Source organism: Protomyctophum bolini (genome assembly GCF_963924005.1).
Source record: "Protomyctophum bolini genome assembly, chromosome: 2".
In the NCBI taxonomy this organism is placed as follows: domain Eukaryota; kingdom Metazoa; phylum Chordata; class Actinopteri; order Myctophiformes; family Myctophidae; genus Protomyctophum; species Protomyctophum bolini.
In genome coordinates, this window is record NC_137863.1 from 37,103,755 (window position 1) to 37,125,832 (window position 22,078).

Sequence of the window (22,078 nt, forward strand, 5' to 3'; positions counted from 1 at the left end):
TTTTAACCCATTAAAAACGGGAAATGGCCTGTCATTTTAGATTTCAGCGTTGGCTATTCAAAAAATACCAGACGTACAAGCTCACAGCGCCGTTGCACCGCGAGCTTGTACATCTGCTATATTTGAACAATTTCTAAAAACCTTGAAAGTGTGAGAACTACTGATTTAGAAGACAATAATGGGTTAAGGCCGGGCGGCAGAGCAATCATCGAGGAGTCTCTCTCTCTCTCTGCTGATTATCAGCAGGTTCCGCTGAGCGTGGAGAGAAGCCAGCTGCCTCCAGACCACAGCGTTTTCTTAAGCTCAGCCAAAGTGTTATCTAGGTATAGAGGAAGGGTCCCAGACGTCTTTCTGTCCTCCTCTATTTGGCAGACGCCGCTCCAACCTGCAGCGTGACCCCCTGACCCCCACGTGGTGCAGTGCTGTCCCGAGACACACAGCCTGGCCATAGACTGTACAGGCCATGTGGACTGTAAAGAATATGGACAAAGGGAAGCGTCACTTGACCCATTGCTTTCTACGGACCTGCTATGAAGCCCTTTTACTGTAAATTCAAATCCACCATCTTGGAACTTCAGGTCCCGAAAAGAAACCCGTAAACGACTGCTATTGGCTGGAACCGCAGTGAGCGCTGGTCTTCAGTAGAGCCAGTAGAAGCCCTAGAAGCACATGCACCCTTACTGTATCATTCACTTTAAAATGAACGGAACCGTAATTTACTAAACGCATTATAATTAAAACCTATTGAAAGCTAGAAGGTCCTGGGTTCGATTCCCGCTGGGGACGCTGTGGGCGCTGGAGGTGGGGTTGGTGAAAAGGGCCTTTCTGTGTGGAGTTTGCATGTTCTCCTGCATTTCTCCTAGGGTAGGTACTACCTAACCTAGCTGACCTAGGGTAGGTACTACCTAACCTAGGAGACATTGCTCCTATGGCTTGTATGGGTACCTACTACAGTAGGTAGGTACCCATACAAAAATATGCAGTAATCCTGGTCTCTAAAACTGCATCTCCCTGGCCAGCCGGGGCGCCTGATGGTGGGGAAAGAAACTGGTTGGAATAATATGTTCCAATATGTCCAACTGGGGAAACTCCCCAGAGCCTTGGACTCATACATTTAAGGAATGCTCTAGGCCTGGTCTATGCCTGTTCAATACAGAATGGTCAAATACACAAATATTTTAATCGCAATTATTTTTGCATAATCATAAACGTTTCCATGTTCAAGATTGCCCCCCAAAATTGCAGAAATAGCTTACAGCATGTCACTTCGTGGCACGTTCTAAGCTTGTAGATCAGCTATTTCTGTAGTTTTTACTTTTTTTAAGTTTACATTAATATGTCTGTACTTTATTTGTAGGCCTATATTTAAGGTATTTGTCATGTTTGCCCTGTGCAAAATCTTATTACGATAACAGAGATACCGGTAAAATAAATATTCATTATGTTCCAATGTTCAGTGTCAAAACCACAATTAAATCACAATTATTTTGATGACAATCAACTTAAATAGTGTAATCGCGACAGCTCTGTGTCTGTGTCAAAATTACAAATACATTATTTTGTTGTAGTTGAGGAGGAGGAGTATTGATAAAGATGGGGTTGAGGACTTTTGGAATGAATCAAAAAAGGATAACTGACCATGATGGCACACCAACAGGACAGACTTACGGACCATTTCTGGGTCAGGGCCCACTTGAAAATATCAAAAGCTGCCATGTTAAGTGGTTCCAGTGCATTACATGTTTATTTGTTATGATCAATCAATCTATTGTGTTCTGGCTTGCGTCAATGGAGCTGACCTACTTTCCAAGTTACTGAAGTTCCAAAAAAAAGACAATTAGCCTACAGGTTTTACAAGTCATTCTTAACATTCTTTTTTTCAATCGTTTGTGTTCAAGCTTGAACCAATAGCTTTACGTTCCTATTTATCACAATAAAATGTATAAACTGCAATACCATCATGGTCCACATGGGTTGAGAATTGCTGGAATAGAGCACATCAAAGACAGATAAGGAACAAATAAGGGAACAGAGCACGTTCAAAACAGACTTAGGAGAGAACAGAAACAATTAAAAAAAATCCAGTTTGAGAAATAGCAAATTGCAATTTCATCAGAGCTCAGAACCGTCTGAATTTCGGTCCCTTTACTCATCTAAAAGCCGCCTGAAAACCCTGAAGAGAGAGAGAGACCCCAGCCACGGTGCCCAACACCGCGTTGCAAAAGGTCGATTAACTGTGCATGTCCACGGTGAGCGCGTGGGCAAAAGTGTATGTTTGAGAGGGCAGGGTGGGGGCGGAAGGCAGAATCCAATTATTTCCAATAATAAAGAATGCTACATCAAAGGTAGAACTTCCGCCGCTCTCCATAACCGTGTGGCATATGAAATCAGGTCCGGTAGCCGTGTAGCGTATTGGCATGACTTTTTCTGAAATTTAATGGGTTTGTGAAAGTATTCATTGATGCGGGACGAGAACTCAGTCAGAGTCGTGGTGCCCTCCTCCGTCTTGGGTCCCTCGGGGGCCCCGGAAGACGTCGGGGACCCAGTCTGGTGGTTGGTGGAGAAAGGCTAACGGCCTGGAGCCTAAAGGCTGGAGGTTTTCATTAACCGGACTGGACAGTCTATTCCTCGCACTGCAGAATAGGTGCTTTAACCCGTTAACACCGGGGAAAGCACCAATGTCGTTTTAGATTTGAGCCATGTCGGCCATTCAAAAATAGCAGATATACAAGCGCTTACTTATTAACTTGTACAAATCTTTGAATCGTGTATAAATGTTTTAAGCAAATATTTTTATACTCAAGTATTTGCTTCTGGGTCCCTGGAACAAAATATTTTCAGATGAGGGTCGGCGGTCAAAATACAACACATTTTGGTGGGTCCTTGGCATGAAAAAGCACAGCTGCTCAACATAAGTTTTTCAGAAACAAATAATTTATGTTAAATAGAATCGGCCTCAGATCTTAGTGGGTTAATAGGACTCCCAAGTTGAGAGTAAATGTTAATCACACGGCAATGCAGACTGCCAGTACCGAGACATTATGCGGTCGGTCATCTCCGTTTGCAAACTTTTTCTCTCCATCAAACGAGGCAGAATTGATTGACAGCAATGGGGTTTTAACAAGGATGTTTTTTTGTTTTTTTTATTCACACATTTCTTTAATTTTTTCCCCCTTATTTTTGTAAACATTCTCCCCATGTTTCAAGCTGTTTTGAAAAGAGATGACCTAAAAGCTCCCAATGTGCTCACAGCAGCAGCAGCAATGTTCAAAGGCTATTTTGCTGCAGTATAAAATACGGCTTAAATGGCTTTAAGAGGGATGTGTGCACCGAGATGGAGTGTTGAAGGACCAGAGTGAAGTCAGTCAGTCGCCACTGAAGTCACAGCACAGTATAGTGCACAGTATAGTCACTCACTCTATTGCTAAAAGCACACCCGGGGGGGTGTGGGGGATAGCGAGGAACGATTTCAATCTCCAAGGCTGATGTATACACTTCCACGGTTTAGACAGATTGAAAAAAAAAAAAATCTCATGGATGGAGGCTTGTGGTATCGCCATATCATCCTCCGTTGTTTTGGCTCGTGGATCCAGGGAATCCAGATGTGTTGTTTCTGCATGGATTCCAGTCAGTAATTACCTCTCAGCGTCTGTCTGCCCGTTGATGCCATTTCTTCCCTGTCATTACCCAGTCTCCTGCGTGCCAAGGCCAGGTGACGAGCAGATGGGTCTGGGCTGGAGCTGAACTGAGCCCCCGGTCCAACGTCATGTTTCATGTTTCAGGACCAGCATGGAAATAAAGTCATCATCATCCGTGATGTTTGCATTAACCAGTACCGTGTGTTAATGTTCATGTTTTTATTCGGCTTTAAAATGTTTTCTATGCTCTACTCTTTGACTCTCCTATACCGGCGGTCATCAAATTATTGGCTTAGGAATGCGACAAAAAAATATAATTCATGGGGTGTTTAATTGATAGAAAATAAGTAATTGTATGGGTGAACTACTCCTTTAAACAGCTTCCTGGCTTTGAGGCTTACTATAATTGAGTATTTCCATTTTTCCCCCGATACTTCCGATATCTCAGAGGCACTTCACTATTAGACACCTTTATAGTGACCGTAGGTCGCATTTACTATGACAACATAAGGCTGGATCATCACCTAGATCTGTGTATACATGGAGGCATTTACTATGAAAACATAAGGCTGGATCATCACCTAGATCTGTGTATACATGGAGGCGGCCAGCAACTCTACATCTGAGCTCAAACCCTTAGATCTCCCGCCCCATCCATACTACCTGTTCTGACATCCTGTTCTGCGTGCTCTGCTTGCGCATTAGTAGGCCATTGTCCTTTTACGCAAGTCAAAGTTTTAATGCAGGCCTCCTTTTACTTCTCAAAGAGTATACATGAAACAGCCAGTGTTGAACACAGTCTGTTCCATGCTATCGTCATCATTATGATATTTACCCACTACATACTGCAGGGCAGAGTCCTACTGAACAGGAGTCATCATTATGATATTTACCCACTACATACTGCAGGGCAGAGTCCTACTGAACAGGAGTCATCATTATGATATTTACCCACTACATACTGCAGGGCAGAGTTCTACTGAACAGGAGTCATCATTATGATATTTACCCACTACATACTGCAGGGCAGAGTCCTACTGAACAGGAGTCTGTTCCATGCTATCGTCATCATTATGGTATTTACCCACTACATACTGCAGGGCAGAGTCCTACTGAACAGGAGTCTGTTCCATGCTATCGTCATCATTATGATATTTACCCACTACATACTGCAGGGCAGAGTCCTACTGAACAGGAGTCCATGCTATCGTCATCATTATGATATTTACCCACTACATACTGCAGGGCAGAGTCCTACTGAACAGGAGTCATCATTATGATATTTACCCACTACATACTGCAGGGCAGAGTCCTACTGAACAGGAGTCTGTTCCATGCTATCGTCATCATTATGGTATTTACCCACTACATACTGCAGGGCAGAGTCCTACTGAACAGGAGTCTGTTCCATGCTATCGTCATCATTATGGTATTTACCCACTACATACTGCAGGGCAGAGTCCTACTGAACAGGAGTCTGTTCCATGCTATCGTCATCATTATGATATTTACCCACTACATACTGCAGGGCAGAGTCCTACTGAACAGGAGTCTGTTCCATGCTATCGTCATCATTATGGTATTTACCCACTACATACTGCAGGGCAGAGTCCTACTGAACAGGAGTCTGTTCCATGCTATCGTCATCATTATGGTATTTACCCACTACATACTGCAGGGCAGAGTCCTACTGAACAGGAGTCTGTTCCATGCTATCGTCATCATTATGATATTTACCCACTACATACTGCAGGGCAGAGTCCTACTGAACAGGAGTCTGTTCCATGCTATCGTCATCATTATGATATTTACCCACTACATACTGCAGGGCAGAGTCCTACTGAACAGGAGTCATTATGATATTTACCCACTACATACTGCAGGGCAGAGTCCTACTGAACAGGAGTCATCATTATGATATTTACCCACTACATACTGCAGGGCAGAGTCCTACTGAACAGGAGTCATCATTATGATATTTACCCACTACATACTGCAGGGCAGAGTCCTACTGAACAGGAGTCATCATTATGATATTTACCCACTACATACTGCAGGGCAGAGTCCTACTGAACAGGAGTCTATTTACCCACTACATACTGCAGGGCAGAGTCCTACTGAACAGGAGTCTATTTACCCACTACATACTGCAGGGCAGAGTCCTACTGAACAGGAGTCGTGACAATAGATCATCCAGCATTAAACCATTTAGGCCTGCCGTCGAAATAAATAAAGTGTTCTGAAAGAATATATATTCAAAGATTTGTGACACATTTTCACGATTTTTGAAAAATAGCAAAATAATGCTTAGTTAAAAACACCAAAACGGGTCCCCGTCCAGAATGGGTTAAGGTAATGCGCTCCCAACGTAGTCCGTTTACCCTTTTCCCTGCAGTTGTTGTCCACTTTTCCATTAACCACTTATGCCCTATATTTTCAGATTATTCCCGTAGCCCGTATTCTTTTTACAGTCTATGGTTCACAGTCACACACACACACACACACACACACACACACACACACACACACACACACACACACACACACACACACACACACACACACACACACACACACACACACACACACACACACACACACACACACACACACACACACACACACACACACACACACACACACAGGGCAGGCATGGCAGAGTGGCTAATCAGAAGGTCACCTCAGTTTCTCATGTCTGTGTCAAAAAGTGTCCGAGCGAGATACCTATAACCGCTTAACCCATTTTGACCTGATTCTACAAATGTCTTCTAAATCCTGACAGTTTTCTGAAAAACCCATGTTTCTACAGTATGTCAGTGGTTCTCAAACAGTTTCATGTCAAGGACCCCCAAAAATATATGTAATTGGCCGCCGACCCCCATCTGAAAATATGTTGTTCCAGGAACTCTCAACTTCCAATTGAACCCAGGTCTCCCGCATGGAAAGCCAACATCTTAACCACAAAGTCAAAAGGATATCCCTATGAGGGGGAGATATTAGACTTTGTTTGCAGGCCATCATAGGCTGAGGTTGTGAGCCACTCTGCTACATGTGCAAATGTGCAGTGATGAAGGTTAAATAAAGGTTAAATAAAGGGTCAATTAGGTAGACAGTATTCTCTATCATGAGAATGCTAAGACATTAAATGAGCAGATTAAAGCAATACAATTCACTTATACGCTTCCAATAATTCTAATAGTGATACATTGTATGAACAAAATGACACATTTTCTTTTCTATTTTCTTTTCTTTCTTTTTTTTCGGTGAGGGGAGGGGAGGAGGGGCTCTTGGCAGCAGTCTGGTGAAAGAGTCTCATTGGAATTCATGAAATAGTTTATTTTTTTCGTCCTTTTTTTTTTCATGGCGGAGGGAGCGGCGCTCTAAAATCAATACATTAACTGCGCCGGGGGGCGAACACTGTCAGGAGATTGTGTTTATGCATGCTGGAACCCATTCCACAGTGTTGTGGTGATACTGTACGTGTTACATTTGAATCCAAGGAATGATCTGCTACATACATTTCAGATATACTTTGGCTGAGGATGGTTTTAGTTGTGGTACAACCCGGGGACTCTTTGGGGGTGTACCAGGGGGTCCCCAGCTAAAGTAGTTAATATAGAATAAACACTATACAGTGGCTCTAGTGGGACACAAACACTGTGGTGAGTTTAGTCTCAATGTGTACTGTATAACACATACCGTATCTACAAGAAGTTTGTATTTTCGAGCAAAAAAAATATAAGCGAATACAGCACGGACCCTATACTCTCGTTCTCTCGGGAGAATAGACAAGATTATGAAAAAAGTTATGATAAATGTCACCTGTACCACTCATTTGGGATATAATAATATAAGATAAGGTTAAATCACACGCGTGTGAAGTGAGGGGCGCTCTTATCAACTTACAACATCGAGGAGGGAATTCGGTATAGCTTGGAGCAGCTATAAATGTTACTTCATTCAATGGTCATCTAATCCATGTCTATTCACTTATAAGAACAATATTTTTTTCTGTTAGCTTTCTTCAGTGCTTTCTTCAGTGCAGTATGTTAGCCAACTCTAACTACTCTAACTCTAATATATTAAAGTCTAACTCATGTTGCTATGATTAGGTGAAACAAACGGTGTCAAAAACAAACATTAAATTATCTTTATTGTTAATGGGATTTAATGTTTGCGTTAGGGACAAAACAAACATTAATTTCTCTTCAATGTCAATGGTGTTTTTTTGAAAACAAACATTGAACTAAAAACAAACATTAAACCATTAAACCAACCCCAATGTACAGTACAGGGTCCCGCTGCGAGTGAAGCCTTAAGGGCCTTGCGAGGAACGCAGGCATTATTGTTGCCTAGATCAAACAAATTCGCAACAAATTCACGGGACCGCGCTGAAAAGTTAACCGTTTTGGAGGTTTTTCCTGCACGCCAGCAGCGACGATGACGTGCACTGAGGTACATGTGGGCGTATTCTATGTATACGGATGCCAACGCTGGTACGTGTGCACAATGCAGAAGCAAGGATATCCATGCAATGCTGTGAACTGTATGGAGAAAACACACACACACGTTCATACGTTTGCGTCGCTGTGCGTGCGTGTGTGTGTGTGTGTGTGTGTGTGTGTGTGTGTGTGTGTGTTGTTCTGATGGGCTTATTATTTTATGGGCTGCCTCTCTCTCTTAGTGCTCTCGTGGATAGGTGGATGCCGAATAAAGATTGAATTAAGATTAAAATATATATATATATCGGAGGACGGGCCCCCGGGAGCCTGCAGGAGAAAGAGATGCTGTCTGCCTTTTTATTTATTTATTCCTTCTTCTCCTTGATTATTGGAAAGGTTTAGTACTAGTACAGAGATTACTATTTCCATATGTTGGTGTTGTGGCTGAGAGGCCTATTGAAGAAGATTATTATTATTATTACTTAAGAACACACTTAAGAATCGACTTTGGATTTGTGTGACCGATAAATACTTGAAATGTTCTTGAAAGATTGACATGCTTTTAAAAACACATGCATGTCTACAAAGTTTAACACTGCTTGACTTAAACTTATACGGTTCCAACTTTGATTGTGTGTGGAGGGATCTTAAAGGAGCATGAAACCCAGTGTCCATGTTGTAGTTTGTTTTGAATTGCAGGTTAAAAAACTACAGTGTGGGCCATTTTTTTATTTTAAGGATCCCCAGTTTTCCCATGATTCCCATGATACCAGTTTTGTTGTTAATTCTGAGGGTCCATTTGATCCATTTGCACCATTATGGGTTTAGACCCATACGGTCCATTTGGTTCCCAACTATCAATAACAAGACCGGTCTTGCACTGCAATGTTTTGACCGTCTGAGCTTTTGAACCTGAGCTGGAAAACGAACGACGAAATCAGCCTAGATGAGGCTTTCATCGCCCTTTAAGGGTTCAATCTTCACTCCATCCAAACAACTTCGCCGACCTTCCCTGGCACTCGAATAACAGTCCAGTACGAGTAAAGATGTGCGGCCACCGAACGGGGGCAACGTGGCTGCGCAACTCTTTGTCACCGAGGCATAAATCAGGCTGGAGCTCAGCCGCTCCACATTACTTGGGGAGGGAGTGGCATTTTGGGTGGGTGGGGGTGGGGCAGAGACTTTGGTATCCACGATTGACCAGCAGCAGGCATAATGTTTACTGAGAAGGTAGATTGACTTTTTTCGGGAGAGGGAAATCAATACGTGATGTGGAGCCTGGCTGCATGCCGCTCTGAACCTGGGGAGGTAATGGGATCTTTGCAACGCTTGGCTAACAGGACTCCATGCCCTGTCTCTCTTTATTTCTCCCCTCTGCCTTTTCGACTCCCCCCCCCCCCCCCTCCTCACGCCTGGCTTCGCCTGGTGCCCCCTCTGCTTGGCTTACTTTGATAACGTGAACAGACATTATAATGGACAAATGTTAATAATTAATGTCAGAGCAATTGGAGACAATTAAGTGAGTTGGCTGGACCATTAATTTTACCGGGGGCCGTTTAGACGGGTTTGGGAGGGAAGGGGAGCAGACCATCTGTAGTGACAAACACACACACACACACACACACACACACACACACACACACACCCTCCCGCCAACCTCATTTCCTCCGGAGGGGTGCCAGGGACAGGCCGCGGCCAGGTCACCCGCACCGGCACGCATCCATTCCCGGGGAAAAAAGCTCAAAGGTCTGTTAGGCCACAAACAGGCCATGAGGTTCTCTGGCTCCGTTTCTCTCTCTCTCTGCAACGCTCTCCGTTAGTAAACTGTTTCTCTCTCTCTTCTCTAGATCGGCTATTTGTGCCACTTTTGTGTGTCACCGTAGTATGACGAACTAGGTCATTAATTCACAAGGAAAAGATAAAACGTTGAAATATGGAGATATGGGGTTTCGACAAAGTAATAGTGTTCCATAGCGGCGGAGCAAGCGAAGCATGCTCCTCAGATTGCATCGGTGCACTCTGGGTGGCGTGTGCGGGCGCGTTGGTAATCGTATACACAGCAGCATGTATATGGCCAAGCACCCCGTGCGATAGGAGGGACTTATCTGTGGAGGTCGTGAGACAGAGGGAAGACCGCTGATATGAGTAGGTGTGGGCGGATGTGCAGGACATTAATGTGTCTATGTTTGAACCTCATGTGTAATACATGCATACATACTGTACTGTCTGCGCTGCATGCCTGCCGGGTATGTGTGCACAACGGCATGAGGCCATGTTTACCATATAGGGAGTATAGGTGACTTGCCTTACTGTCGCCATTGTTAATATTTCATTCCAAGTCCACACCCACACACACACACGCACGCACGCACGCACGCACGCACGCACGCACGCACGCACGCACGCACGCACGCACGCACGCACATATGCATGGCTATTTCTGGTGGGCGACACCGCACTCATGTAAGTATAATCAAGCTTGCACAGGAGATCTGTGGCGTACGTAGTAAGTACAGCATGGACTTCTACACAGAGTGGGTCGTTCTATCAACATAAAATGCTGCATTCAAGTTCAGGAGAGTTTAGACCAGCCAACTGTCTTGAACAGCATGGAAAGGGTTGTTCTGACTCTCCTCAGTCTGCCCATGGTCTTACAGTATGTTGTGACTCTGCCCATGGTCCTACAGTATGTTGTGACTCTGCCCATGGTCTTACAGTATGTTGTGACTCTGCCCATGGTCCTACAGTATGTTGTGACTCTGCCCATAGTCTTACAGTATGCTGTGACTCTTCTCAGAGTGCCCATGGTCCTACAGTATGCTGTGACTCTTCTCAGAGTGCCCATGGTCCTACAGTATGCTGTGACTCTGCCCATAGTCTTACAGTATGCTGTGACTCTTCTCAGAGTGCCCATGGTCCTACAGTATGTTGTGACTCTGCCCATAGTCTTACAGTATGCTGTGACTCTTCTCAGAGTGCCCATGGTCCTACAGTATGTTGTGACTCTGCCCATAGTCTTACAGTATGCTGTGACTCTTCTCAGAGTGCCCATGGTCCTACAGTATGCTGTGACTCTGCCCATAGTCTTACAGTATGCTGTGACTCTTCTCAGAGTGCCCATGGTCCTACAGTATGCTGTGACTCTTCTCAGAGTGCCCATGGTCCTACAGTATGCTGTGACTCTTCTCAGAGTGCCCATGGTCCTACAGTATGTTGTGACTCTGCCCATGGTCCTACAGTATGTTGTGACTCTGCCCATGGTCTTACAGTATGTTGTGACTCTTCTCAGAGTGCCCATGGTCCTACAGTATGCTGTGACTCTTCTCAAAGTGCCCATGGTCCTACAGTATGCTGAGACTCTTCTCAGAGTGCCCATGGTCCTACAGTATGCTGTGACTCTTCTCAGAGTGCCCATGGTCCTACAGTATGCTGTGACTCTTCTCAGAGTGCCCATGGTCCTACAGTATGCTGTGACTCTTCTCAGAGTGCCCATGGTCCTACAGTATGCTGTGACTCTTCTCAGAGTGCCCATGGTCCTACAGTATGTTGTGACTCTTCTCAGAGTGCCCATGGTCCTACAGTATGCTGTGACTCTTCTCAAAGTGCCCATGGTCCTACAGTATGCTGTGACTCTTCTCAAAGTGCCCATGGTCCTACAGTATGCTGTGACTCTTCTCAGAGTGCCCATGGTCCTACAGTATGCTGTGACTCTGCCCATGGTCCTACAGTATGCTGTGACTCTGCCCATGGTCCTACAGTATGCTGTGACTCTGCCCATGGTCCTACAGTATGCTGTGACTCTGCCCATGGTCCTACAGTATGCTGTGACTCTGCCCATGGTCTTACAGTATGTTGTGACTCTGCCCATGGTCCTACAGTATGCTGAGACTCTTCTCAGAGTGCCCATGGTCCTACAGTATGCTGAGACTCTTCTCAGAGTGCCCATGGTCCTACAGTATGCTGAGACTCTTCTCAGAGTGCCCATGGTCCTACAGTATGCTGAGACTCTTCTCAGAGTGCCCATGGTCCTACAGTATGCTGTGACTCTTCTCAGAGTGCCCATGGTCCTACAGTATGCTGAGACTCTTCTCAGAGTGCCCATGGTCCTACAGTATGCTGAGACTCTTCTCAGAGTGCCCATGGTCCTACAGTATGCTGTGACTCTTCTCAGAGTGCCCATGGTCCTACAGTATGCTGTGACTCTTCTCAGTGTGCCCATGGTCCTACAGTATGCTGTGACTCTTCATGGTCCTACAGTATGCTGAGACTCTTCTCAGAGTGCCCATGGTCCTACAGTATGCTGAGACTCTTCTCAGAGTGCCCATGGTCCTACAGTATGTTGAGACTCTTCTCAGTCTGCCCATGGTCCTATGTGTGACTTGTATTTCCAAATGTCACCCAATTACGTTTTACATTGGAAGCCACACATGGAAAGGGAGCATTTGCAATGCTTTCACCACAGTAAAAGCTGCATTCATGGTCTGGAGATGTATGTTTGTTTTTTTTTCTTTTTCCTAACAGATGACTTTTGTACAGACGGGTAAACGTGCCAGCATGGGGCACACACAGGTTGGTGAAAGGCTGGGCCTGCTTTATGCCCATGGTCCTACAGTATGCTGTGACTCTTCTCAGAGTGCCCATGGTCCTACAGTATGTTGTGACTCTTCTCAGAGTGCCCATGGTCCTACAGTATGCTGTGACTCTTCTCAAAGTGCCCATGGTCCTACAGTATGCTGTGACTCTTCTCAAAGTGCCCATGGTCCTACAGTATGCTGTGACTCTTCTCAGAGTGCCCATGGTCCTACAGTATGCTGTGACTCTGCCCATGGTCCTACAGTATGCTGTGACTCTGCCCATGGTCCTACAGTATGCTGTGACTCTGCCCATGGTCCTACAGTATGCTGTGACTCTGCCCATGGTCCTACAGTATGCTGTGACTCTGCCCATGGTCTTACAGTATGTTGTGACTCTGCCCATGGTCCTACAGTATGCTGTGACTCTTCTCAGAGTGCCCATGGTCCTACAGTATGCTGTGACTCTTCTCAGTGTGCCCATGGTCCTACAGTATGCTGTGACTCTTCATGGTCCTACAGTATGCTGAGACTCTTCTCAGAGTGCCCATGGTCCTACAGTATGCTGAGACTCTTCTCAGAGTGCCCATGGTCCTACAGTATGCTGTGACTCTTCTCAGAGTGCCCATGGTCCTACAGTATGCTGTGACTCTTCTCAGTGTGCCCATGGTCCTACAGTATGCTGTGACTCTTCATGGTCCTACAGTATGCTGAGACTCTTCTCAGAGTGCCCATGGTCCTACAGTATGCTGAGACTCTTCTCAGAGTGCCCATGGTCCTACAGTATGTTGAGACTCTTCTCAGTCTGCCCATGGTCCTATGTGTGACTTGTATTTCCAAATGTCACCCAATTACGTTTTACATTGGAAGCCACACATGGAAAGGGAGCATTTGCAATGCTTTCACCACAGTAAAAGCTGCATTCATGGTCTGGAGATGTATGTTTGTTTTTTTTTCTTTTTCCTAACAGATGACTTTTGTACAGACGGGTAAACGTGCCAGCATGGGGCACACACAGGTTGGTGAAAGGCTGGGCCTGCTTTATAGCGTAGACTTGAGACGCTGTGACCTCTCCAGAGAGGGTGAGGCGAGCAGACAGCATGTTAGACTGTAATCACACAAGCTTGACCTGACACATCATGGCGCCCCCTCCCCCCCCCCCCCGCCCCCCCTGCCACCGCGCCACCACCACTCAGCACGCCTGGGCACCCGTTGCCAGGCAACAGGCAGTGGTGGAAAATGTTACTTGAGTAAAAGTAGAAATGTCACAAGTAAAAGCCCTGTATTCATGATTGTGCTAGAAAGTATTTTTTGTGAAAGTACAAATGTACTACTGGCATGCAGAACATACTTACAGTACAAAAGTGTTTTCTTTGAAAATAGCATATCTGATCCACAATTATCGAACAGAGAAACTATAAAACAGGGCTTAATTGGTTAATGCACGTTTTGTAAAAATAACAGTACAATGTTACCTCTGATACAGTATGTAGTGGAGTAGATGCATGAAGTATTGGAGCATGTAAAGTAAAGGTACCGAGTCAAAACTGTACTTAAGTACAATACTGTAGTTTTGAGAGGGGCGACCGGGGCAGCGTCTGGGGAGGGCCCCCAACGGGAAGACCACAAACAACAGAGATAACGACTAACGCGTTGCAAGCTTGCAATTTGTATATTCTATTGGTTTTTTTTAATAGCCATTGCAAAAATCTAAAATGACACGGATGCTTTGACAGTTTGAATGGGTTAAACTCTGACGTGTGACTGACAGACTGCATGAGACACGTATTGCTATTTGTACAATATGTGAAACAAAATGGGAGACAACAAAGGCAGTCGATGTGTTCCGTAGATAGATGCAGACAAATAATTCTCCGGTTACATTATATTGGCAAGATCACGTCAGCAATGAAGAGCTGCGTAAATGGAAGATGATTGGACATATTTATATACTGTACAGAGTGACGACTTTGGCGTCATGAATAAAGGGAAGACAGAAGAGAACGTAGGTTATGAATGAAAAGTGAACCTGACAATAACCCTCGGATCAGGAGCATTATACCAAATTAATCACACCCGTGGGTGCCGACGTCACTCTAGAAGTGCGTCGCACACCCACACACTCTTTTCTGACGACTGGAAAGGCACGACAGGGCCAACCTTCACCGCCGAGTGACAAAGAAGGGTTACAGGTTCACTTTTCATTCATAAAACCGGGTTTACGCACGTAAACCTACGTTTTATTTCATTTCAAGTGAACCTGTAACCACGTGACGTAACATGAACAGTATACCAAATTAGTCACCAGAGTGAAGTGGCCAAAACCTATACAGGTCAAAAAGCCATACATGAGGAGTAAAACTCATCACAGTAATACAGCAGAACACAACCAACTGAGTTCTAGCCTTTTATTGCCCACTGAAAATCATGTTTACAAAACATTCTCCAGGTTAATTCCAATAAACTGTTCCAATCACAGGAAACAAATATTCTGGAGCACAACCGACGGGTGCCCATATTTAACTGAGAACGATACAACTCCGGTGAAAATGCTGCCTCTCAGGGGCCACACATGAAGCCTCATCATCTGAGGCTTCGGGTGCCATATCCTGCCATGTGCCTGGGACAGCAAGTGCCGTCTCACTGGAAGACACCAGTGAGAGACGGCTGTTCCCTGCAAAACGAGGCCGCTGGAAGCTCCTACGCCTCTTCAGAGGCTCCCGAGCCACTGGCCTTAACTTCTCAGGCTGAGACTGAGAAGCCTTCACCACTAACTCATTTCTTAGTAGGGTGACGGACAGCCCTATTGCCTGTGGCCCACAGAGCAAAATATGGCTGTGTATAGCAGCCATATTTTCAATGGTCTTACGCATATCCTCCAAGTGCCTCAGTATGAGGTCTAATCTTGGGTCACGGACGTGGTCCTGTTCAGTCCACTTACGCTTCCTACTCGCCTTCCTCCCTACAGCCGGAGCGTCCGAACTAGGAGGAGTTGGACCCTGGCCAGGTGGCACACCATCCTCTGGGCCATTGTCCCTCTCATCATTTCCCTGAACCTCCATACAGCAGGGAAAGCAAATATGTCTCTCACTGAATAGTTTGGAGAAACACGCGTGCAGCAAAGTAACATGCAAGCCCAATCAAGGGCGGACAGAATAGCTGCATTATAAAAATGTATATTATATTGTCAATATTAATATTAACAATAAATAATAGTCAATGTAAGGAAGATCATGAATCAAAAACTCTCCAAACAAGGCACAGCCTGACTGCAACAACACAGGCATAGGAGGCGACGTCCAAGATGCGGGAGGCCAATATGTATACCACCAAAGAAGAAGACGGCCGTAGCCGACAGTGTAAACAACAGCAGAGCCAGGCTAAGAGAAGCCGCTCCAGTGCTGTGTGGAGTGCTGCCAGTGTAGGCTATGCTATACTTGCAGGGAGAAAACATACACAATACACACTTACCAAATAGGAATGTGAGTATATCTCACGCTCACGTGCAACGAGCGCACAGCTGTCATCAGCGGGAACGTGAGTTATGTGTATCGCACGCGACGAACACAATCGTCGCCTGCAATAAACAACATATATGATGAGACAGCCTCACGGTGAGGAACTAATAGTCGAGATCACCAGCTGGTATAAGCTCTTACCGACCAGGAGGAAGAAAAGAGGAAGAGTGTGTGGGTGTGGGACGCACTTATAGAGTGACGTCGGCACCCACGGGTGTGATTAATTTGGTACAGGTTCACTTGAAACGAAATAAAACATTGGAGGCGTGCAGTTGAGAAAAAAATAAAAGCGGGATGGAGTTAAAATCATGGTCTGAAGTGAGGACCGGTGTTGCCAGTGTTGCGAGAGAAACATGCAACTAAACCAACAAGCTCAAAAGAAGCGAATATAGGCCACATGAACACTAAGAAACCATATACTGTACATCAGCCATTTGATAATAGACAATCTACGAGCTCACAGTGTGTCACAGAGTTGCAACTACCAATATTTACAAGCGACTTTGGAGAAAAAGAAGAAAAGAAAAGACCAAAAATAAAAAAGCCCAATAAGCAGACTTGGCAACACTGACTGCAGCAGGTGAGTGGGACACTGGGACAATGTGCCATGAGGTTAGGTCAGTCGCTGTGGGCTCGCTGCTCAAATCAAATGCTTCCGACCTAAACTGTCTGCATGTGCAACGTAAGCGCCGAAAATGAGAAAGGAGTTTAAAGCCACAACAACACTGCAAATGTATGCTCTAATCTTAAACCCCATATGGGTAACCGGAGTCCCTCAGTGTCACAGTCTGAGTGGGTCTGAACCACCTGCATTCTATCCCCTGCAATCATGCCCACAGTATTTAAGACTCAGTCTCCCTGCAATCTCTGCCAGATTGTCTTGTGACCTTCCACGCACCCAAGCCATATTCAAGCCTTGTCTGACCTCTGTTTTTGCTTCTCCTAGACCACGATTTTTGCCAAGCCCTTGCCGGTACCTCTGCCCTCTCTGACTGCCTTGGATTTTGACCTCTGCCTGCTACAGTTTTGATTTTTGCCTGCCCCTTGCCTGTTTTGAAATAAATACCAGTTTCTGTGACTTTGTGTCTGCATCCTGAGTCCTTTCCATGTGTGCCTGACACTCAGGGCCCTTTACAAGTGTATTTACTGTTTGTGGGGAAAGCTTTGGCTGAAAATAGAAAGGTGATCTACTGATAAGCTCACAGCTTGTCAACTTTGTATTTTTTCAACCGAGGTTCGTTTTTGAGGTTGAAAGTAAAAGATGAGTGTTACTATATACTATAGTCCTACTAGACCCCAGGAAATCACCCTGGACACAGTAGTAGGTATAGTAGTGATAGTAATAATAAAGTGTGGCAATAACTTTTGGCCCTTTTGACTTTCTCTAATAACAACCAAAAACATGAACATTGGTTGAAAAACAAAAAACTTGCATGACTGAAGTGAAATGTGACAGAAGTAGCATGTGCTTAAATTCATATTTAGAAAATTCAGATGTAAAAAAAAAAAACTGAGATGATGGAATGATGATGCTCATGGAAGGGGAACCTTCTGGAAGCTTCATGGGCAGAAATAATCAACTTCAAAATGACCTCTCAGTCATGTGAGTGTTAACCCATTCTGGACGGAAACTCCTGTTGGTGTTTTGTGCGGCACAAATGTTTGAACATATAGACTTTTTTTTGACGTCAGGCCTAAAGAGGTGGGGGTTTCATTGGAGCAAAGGGGAGGGTGGGGGGGGGGAGACAACATTTTCCAGGTTGAACGTGTAGTCTCCTCTGACAGTGCGGCACCGGGGAGACGTTTACCTCCGGTGTTGACTTAATTAAATTGTCAGGGAACACCTTGTTAGTCTGATGCTCCGGGAGGCACCGAGGTGCTCAGCACACCACCGGCTTTTCACACACCTTTAACTCTGTGGCATGCATGCAGCCCCCCCCCCCCCCATCCCCAGCTGTACGGAGAACACTCTGACTCCACACAGCTATGCTGCCTTAATGTTGTGAAAGATCGTCTTGCAGTGGCGGACAGGACAGTAAACTCAGTAAACTAGTATTTGCATTTTTGAGTGGTGCAACCAATCCAAGGAACAGCAATGTCCGTGTTCACCATGTGTTGTTCACCTATGTGACTATGTGACGTTAATGAGCACCAGTATATGACTATGAGTACCAGTAGTGGCACTGTTGTGCCAGAAACAGAGAGAGGGAGAGAGAGAGAGAGAGGTGGGGGGGGAGGAGGAAGTTGCACCACTCAGTTCACACAGGTGTGATTTCTTTGTATACTTGACTTTACAATTCAAAGACAAATTGTACTTTTGGCTCCACAAGCCTACATTTCTAGGAAGGGAAAAAGCACATTATGAACTCACAGCAGCACTATGTAACTTGTTTTATGAATACATTTCAATTTTGTCCAGTCTGTATGGTAGAGTATCTTAATACAATATAACTTATAGAATTGGGGTGGTTGTATTTTGTCTCCCTGCTCTTCTATTGAGACATTTAGATTGCGTCAAAGGTCAATTCTCACCTAGACACAGGATCTGACACAAGATTTGACCTGATGGTCAAGATTCAATTCAACCCCTATTTCAATGGTAAACCGGGTTCAAAGAGGTTATAGGACAGTTGGTGCTGCTTTAAGCCCATTTTCAAATATAGTGAAAATAGCCGATCTACTGTACAATTAATATTTTAGAATTTTTCAGGACAATGTACAAATGTTAATACAGCAATGCATTGATATTCAAAAGAAAATATACATTGTAATTTGTACTTTTGAATATTTAAGTATTTATAAAAACATGTACATCAGTACTTTAAGTCAATTTGACTGAGCAACTTTATAGTTGAGTAATATTTCACCAGGAGTATCTTTACTTACTGACTAAAGTACAGGGGTCGAGTACCTACTTTATCCACCTGTCTTTATGGCAACCCAACAAATGAGCGTGTATTTATTAGGCGTGTGCGTACTCAGCGCATGCCGGTCGGAACTCGGCAGCTGAAATGCTGCGTCTTCTTCACGTGTGGCTTCGCTCGCACACACATGACAAAACATCTGGTCATTGTTGTTTGGCTTTTAATCTGACAGCCATTGGCCTGACCTGAAACAGCCACTCAGCCTGAGACTTGGACAGAGATAGACGGCGAAAGCGGGTCAGCTCTAATCAACATGGCTGTCATGATTATGTCCAGTGCACTCCACTGTGTGTAACCAGGCAACAGGCAAGAGGGGCCTTTTACAAAGCCGATGTGACACTGGCAGGTAGAGTGGATGTGGGAAAAAGGACAGAGGGAGGGAGGGGGATGTCTGGCCCTAGTTCTGTCCAAAGCTTCACACCGGCTTTGCCCTGGCAGCGCTCACACACACAGTGCACAGTCACAAGGTGGGAACACATTCGACACAAACATTGGACTGGGGCTTGGCGATAGGACTGCAAATCAATAGCACCATTTCTTTCAAAATGATCGGTTTCAATATTTTTTATATAAGTTCTACACAAACATTTAGTTTTGCCCTCGTGGCAAAAGACAAAGCATTCTATAGCGTCACTTACAGAGATAAATAAGAGCCAAGGAAAATGTTTTGATCTCAAATACCACAATAGACTGCAAGGGAATCCTATCATATGTTCCTATAATCCTATAATCATTTTCATGGTTTTATTGTGGTTTGAGTATGCTGTTTTTTTCCACAAGAACTCTGTTATTTATGGGTTGACTCGGTGGGGTGGGAGCGGCTATCTTTGGGAGAGCTTTTGTTCTGTTTTGTCCTGTGTGTGTGGATGTATTGTTGTATTGTTTGTGTACTGTATGTATTGTATGTACTGTTCATTTGTGTTGAGGACCCCCTCTAAAATGAGATGAGGCATCTCAAGGGGATTATCCTTTCAATAAAGGTATATAATAATAACAGTTCTTCAGAACTGGTATTATTATTGGTAATCGATAAAACCTTCTAATGCAGATAGTTTCCATAGTTTTACATATTTGAAATCCTTATTCTAAAGTAAGTTCAGTTCTAAATTTTACTTTGCATGGTGCATTACTGCAGACATTATTACAACAAAGCATACACTAAGCAATGTTATTGGATGGCTGTTTGATGCAGAGAAGTGTGAGTCAGTAAGACTCAATTTATCACTATAGAGGGCATGCGCATGCATAGAGTGAGTGGCAAAGTGAGTGTAACGTTGTTTAATGTCATTTAATGCCGTTTAAGGCAATCAGATAGGACTTTTCATTTTGGATTTATGGGCTGTCAAGGCCATAAAGTAGTTTTTTGACACTCAGCGTTCGTGCATAACTTCTATTGTTGTTACTCAGAGCTCAGCCTAGATACTTTGAAACTTTTTCTGTCAACGGGTGCCTTGCATGGTTACCTCTGTCATAGAATGTGTGTGTGAATGGGTGAATGTAATGCACAGTCTATGTAAAGCGCTTTGGATACAGGCACTATATAAATGCACCATTTATATCAAACTGGGGGTCCTTAACCCATTTTGGGCGGGAACCCCTTTTGGTGTTTGAGCCTGTAGGTCTGCTATTTTTTTTTAATGACTGACGACTGACATAGAAACATAGATTTTTCTGAAAACTGTCAGGATGTAGAAGACTGGTACCAGGACCAGGATGTAGAATCTGATCTCAGGTCAAAATGGGTAAAAAACAAACAAAAAAAGGTTGAGAATCAAAGCTAAAGAATATCAAAACATTGTTCCACTGTAACACTGATAAGACACCATGCACAGCCACTGTGCACAGCCACCTGCGATACCGGTGGCCATGCGTGTAGAAATGTCAATGCCTTCAAGGGCAAATTATAGGCCAATGCTTTGCGCAGATGAGATGCTCCGGTTTATGTCCATGTCTATTCACTACCAAATAGCACCAACAGTGTAATAACACTTGATTTGAATGATTTCTTTGAGTGCTTACATGTAGGTTTATCATGTTCTGCTCTGTTGAAAGGTGTGGTCTACTATAGGTGTGTGCTAAGGGATGTGTCCCCCATCCTGACCAAAACACCAGGTGAAAATAATGATTAATTTTTTTTGTTATAGGCCTATTTTTGTGTGTTAAATCAAAAAGTGTTTTTGTTAAGAGGTTAAAGCTCTATGTATTGTGATAGTAATCATCTCCCCATCTCTCAAGGTCTTTAATAAACAAGAAATACAATTTCAGCCAATCAGGAGAGAGTACTCATTTAACAACCCTCAATTGCATAGTGTTCCAGTTCCAATTGTGTCTGCTCATTTCTTTGTGTCATCACTTCCAATGTCACCTTTCTTTATACTGTACGGTTCTGTCTCCTGAGTGGATCATATTGCTATCACAACCTGAAAAGTATTACTAATATAAAGAGGAGAGATAGGGATACCCCATGTCATTATCAATGAACAAATTACTGCACCCTACAGTTTAAGTTAAAAAAATATGTTCACCCCAGTTTTCTACAGTAAAAAGACCAAAGCAGCCTGGGCCGTGGCTCAGCGGTCCAGGCACCTTGGCTGGTAAACCAGTCTGGCAGTGTGCCGCGGGTTCGACTCCCGATCCTGATGGCCTTTACTGCATGTCCTCACCCCCATCTCTCTCCCCATTTCCTGTCAGCCTACTGTCTGTCCCTCCATAAAAATAAAGGCGAAAGCCACAAAAAAACAAAGACCAAAGCAAAGTGCATTGGCGGACACTTACCATGGTCGTCTGCGGACATCATACAGGTCTATCTTGTTGGGGGCTTTCCATGGAGTGGCTGCATGGCGAAAAGGAAAGAATATATAGGTGATAAAACCGTACCATGGTACATTTCAGATTAGATCAAAGTAATCATATTTCCATTCTATCTGTCATCTATTGAGTCTATTGAGCTATACCAGTAAAGCAATCAGATAAGAGATTGCCAAT

The 22,078-nt window shown here is 44.3% G+C and overlaps 1 protein-coding gene across 1 annotated transcript in view; it reads right to left on the reverse strand.

The window, feature by feature from the left end:
• Window positions 1–22,078, reverse strand: part of cacna2d2a (calcium channel, voltage-dependent, alpha 2/delta subunit 2a) — a 263,548-nt gene that overhangs the window by 53,943 nt on the left and 187,527 nt on the right. The window contains exon 8 of the mRNA XM_080783437.1: window positions 21,869–21,926. Coding sequence (XP_080639563.1) covers window positions 21,869–21,926 — 58 coding nt within the window. The remainder of the gene's footprint in view (window positions 1–21,868; window positions 21,927–22,078) is intronic.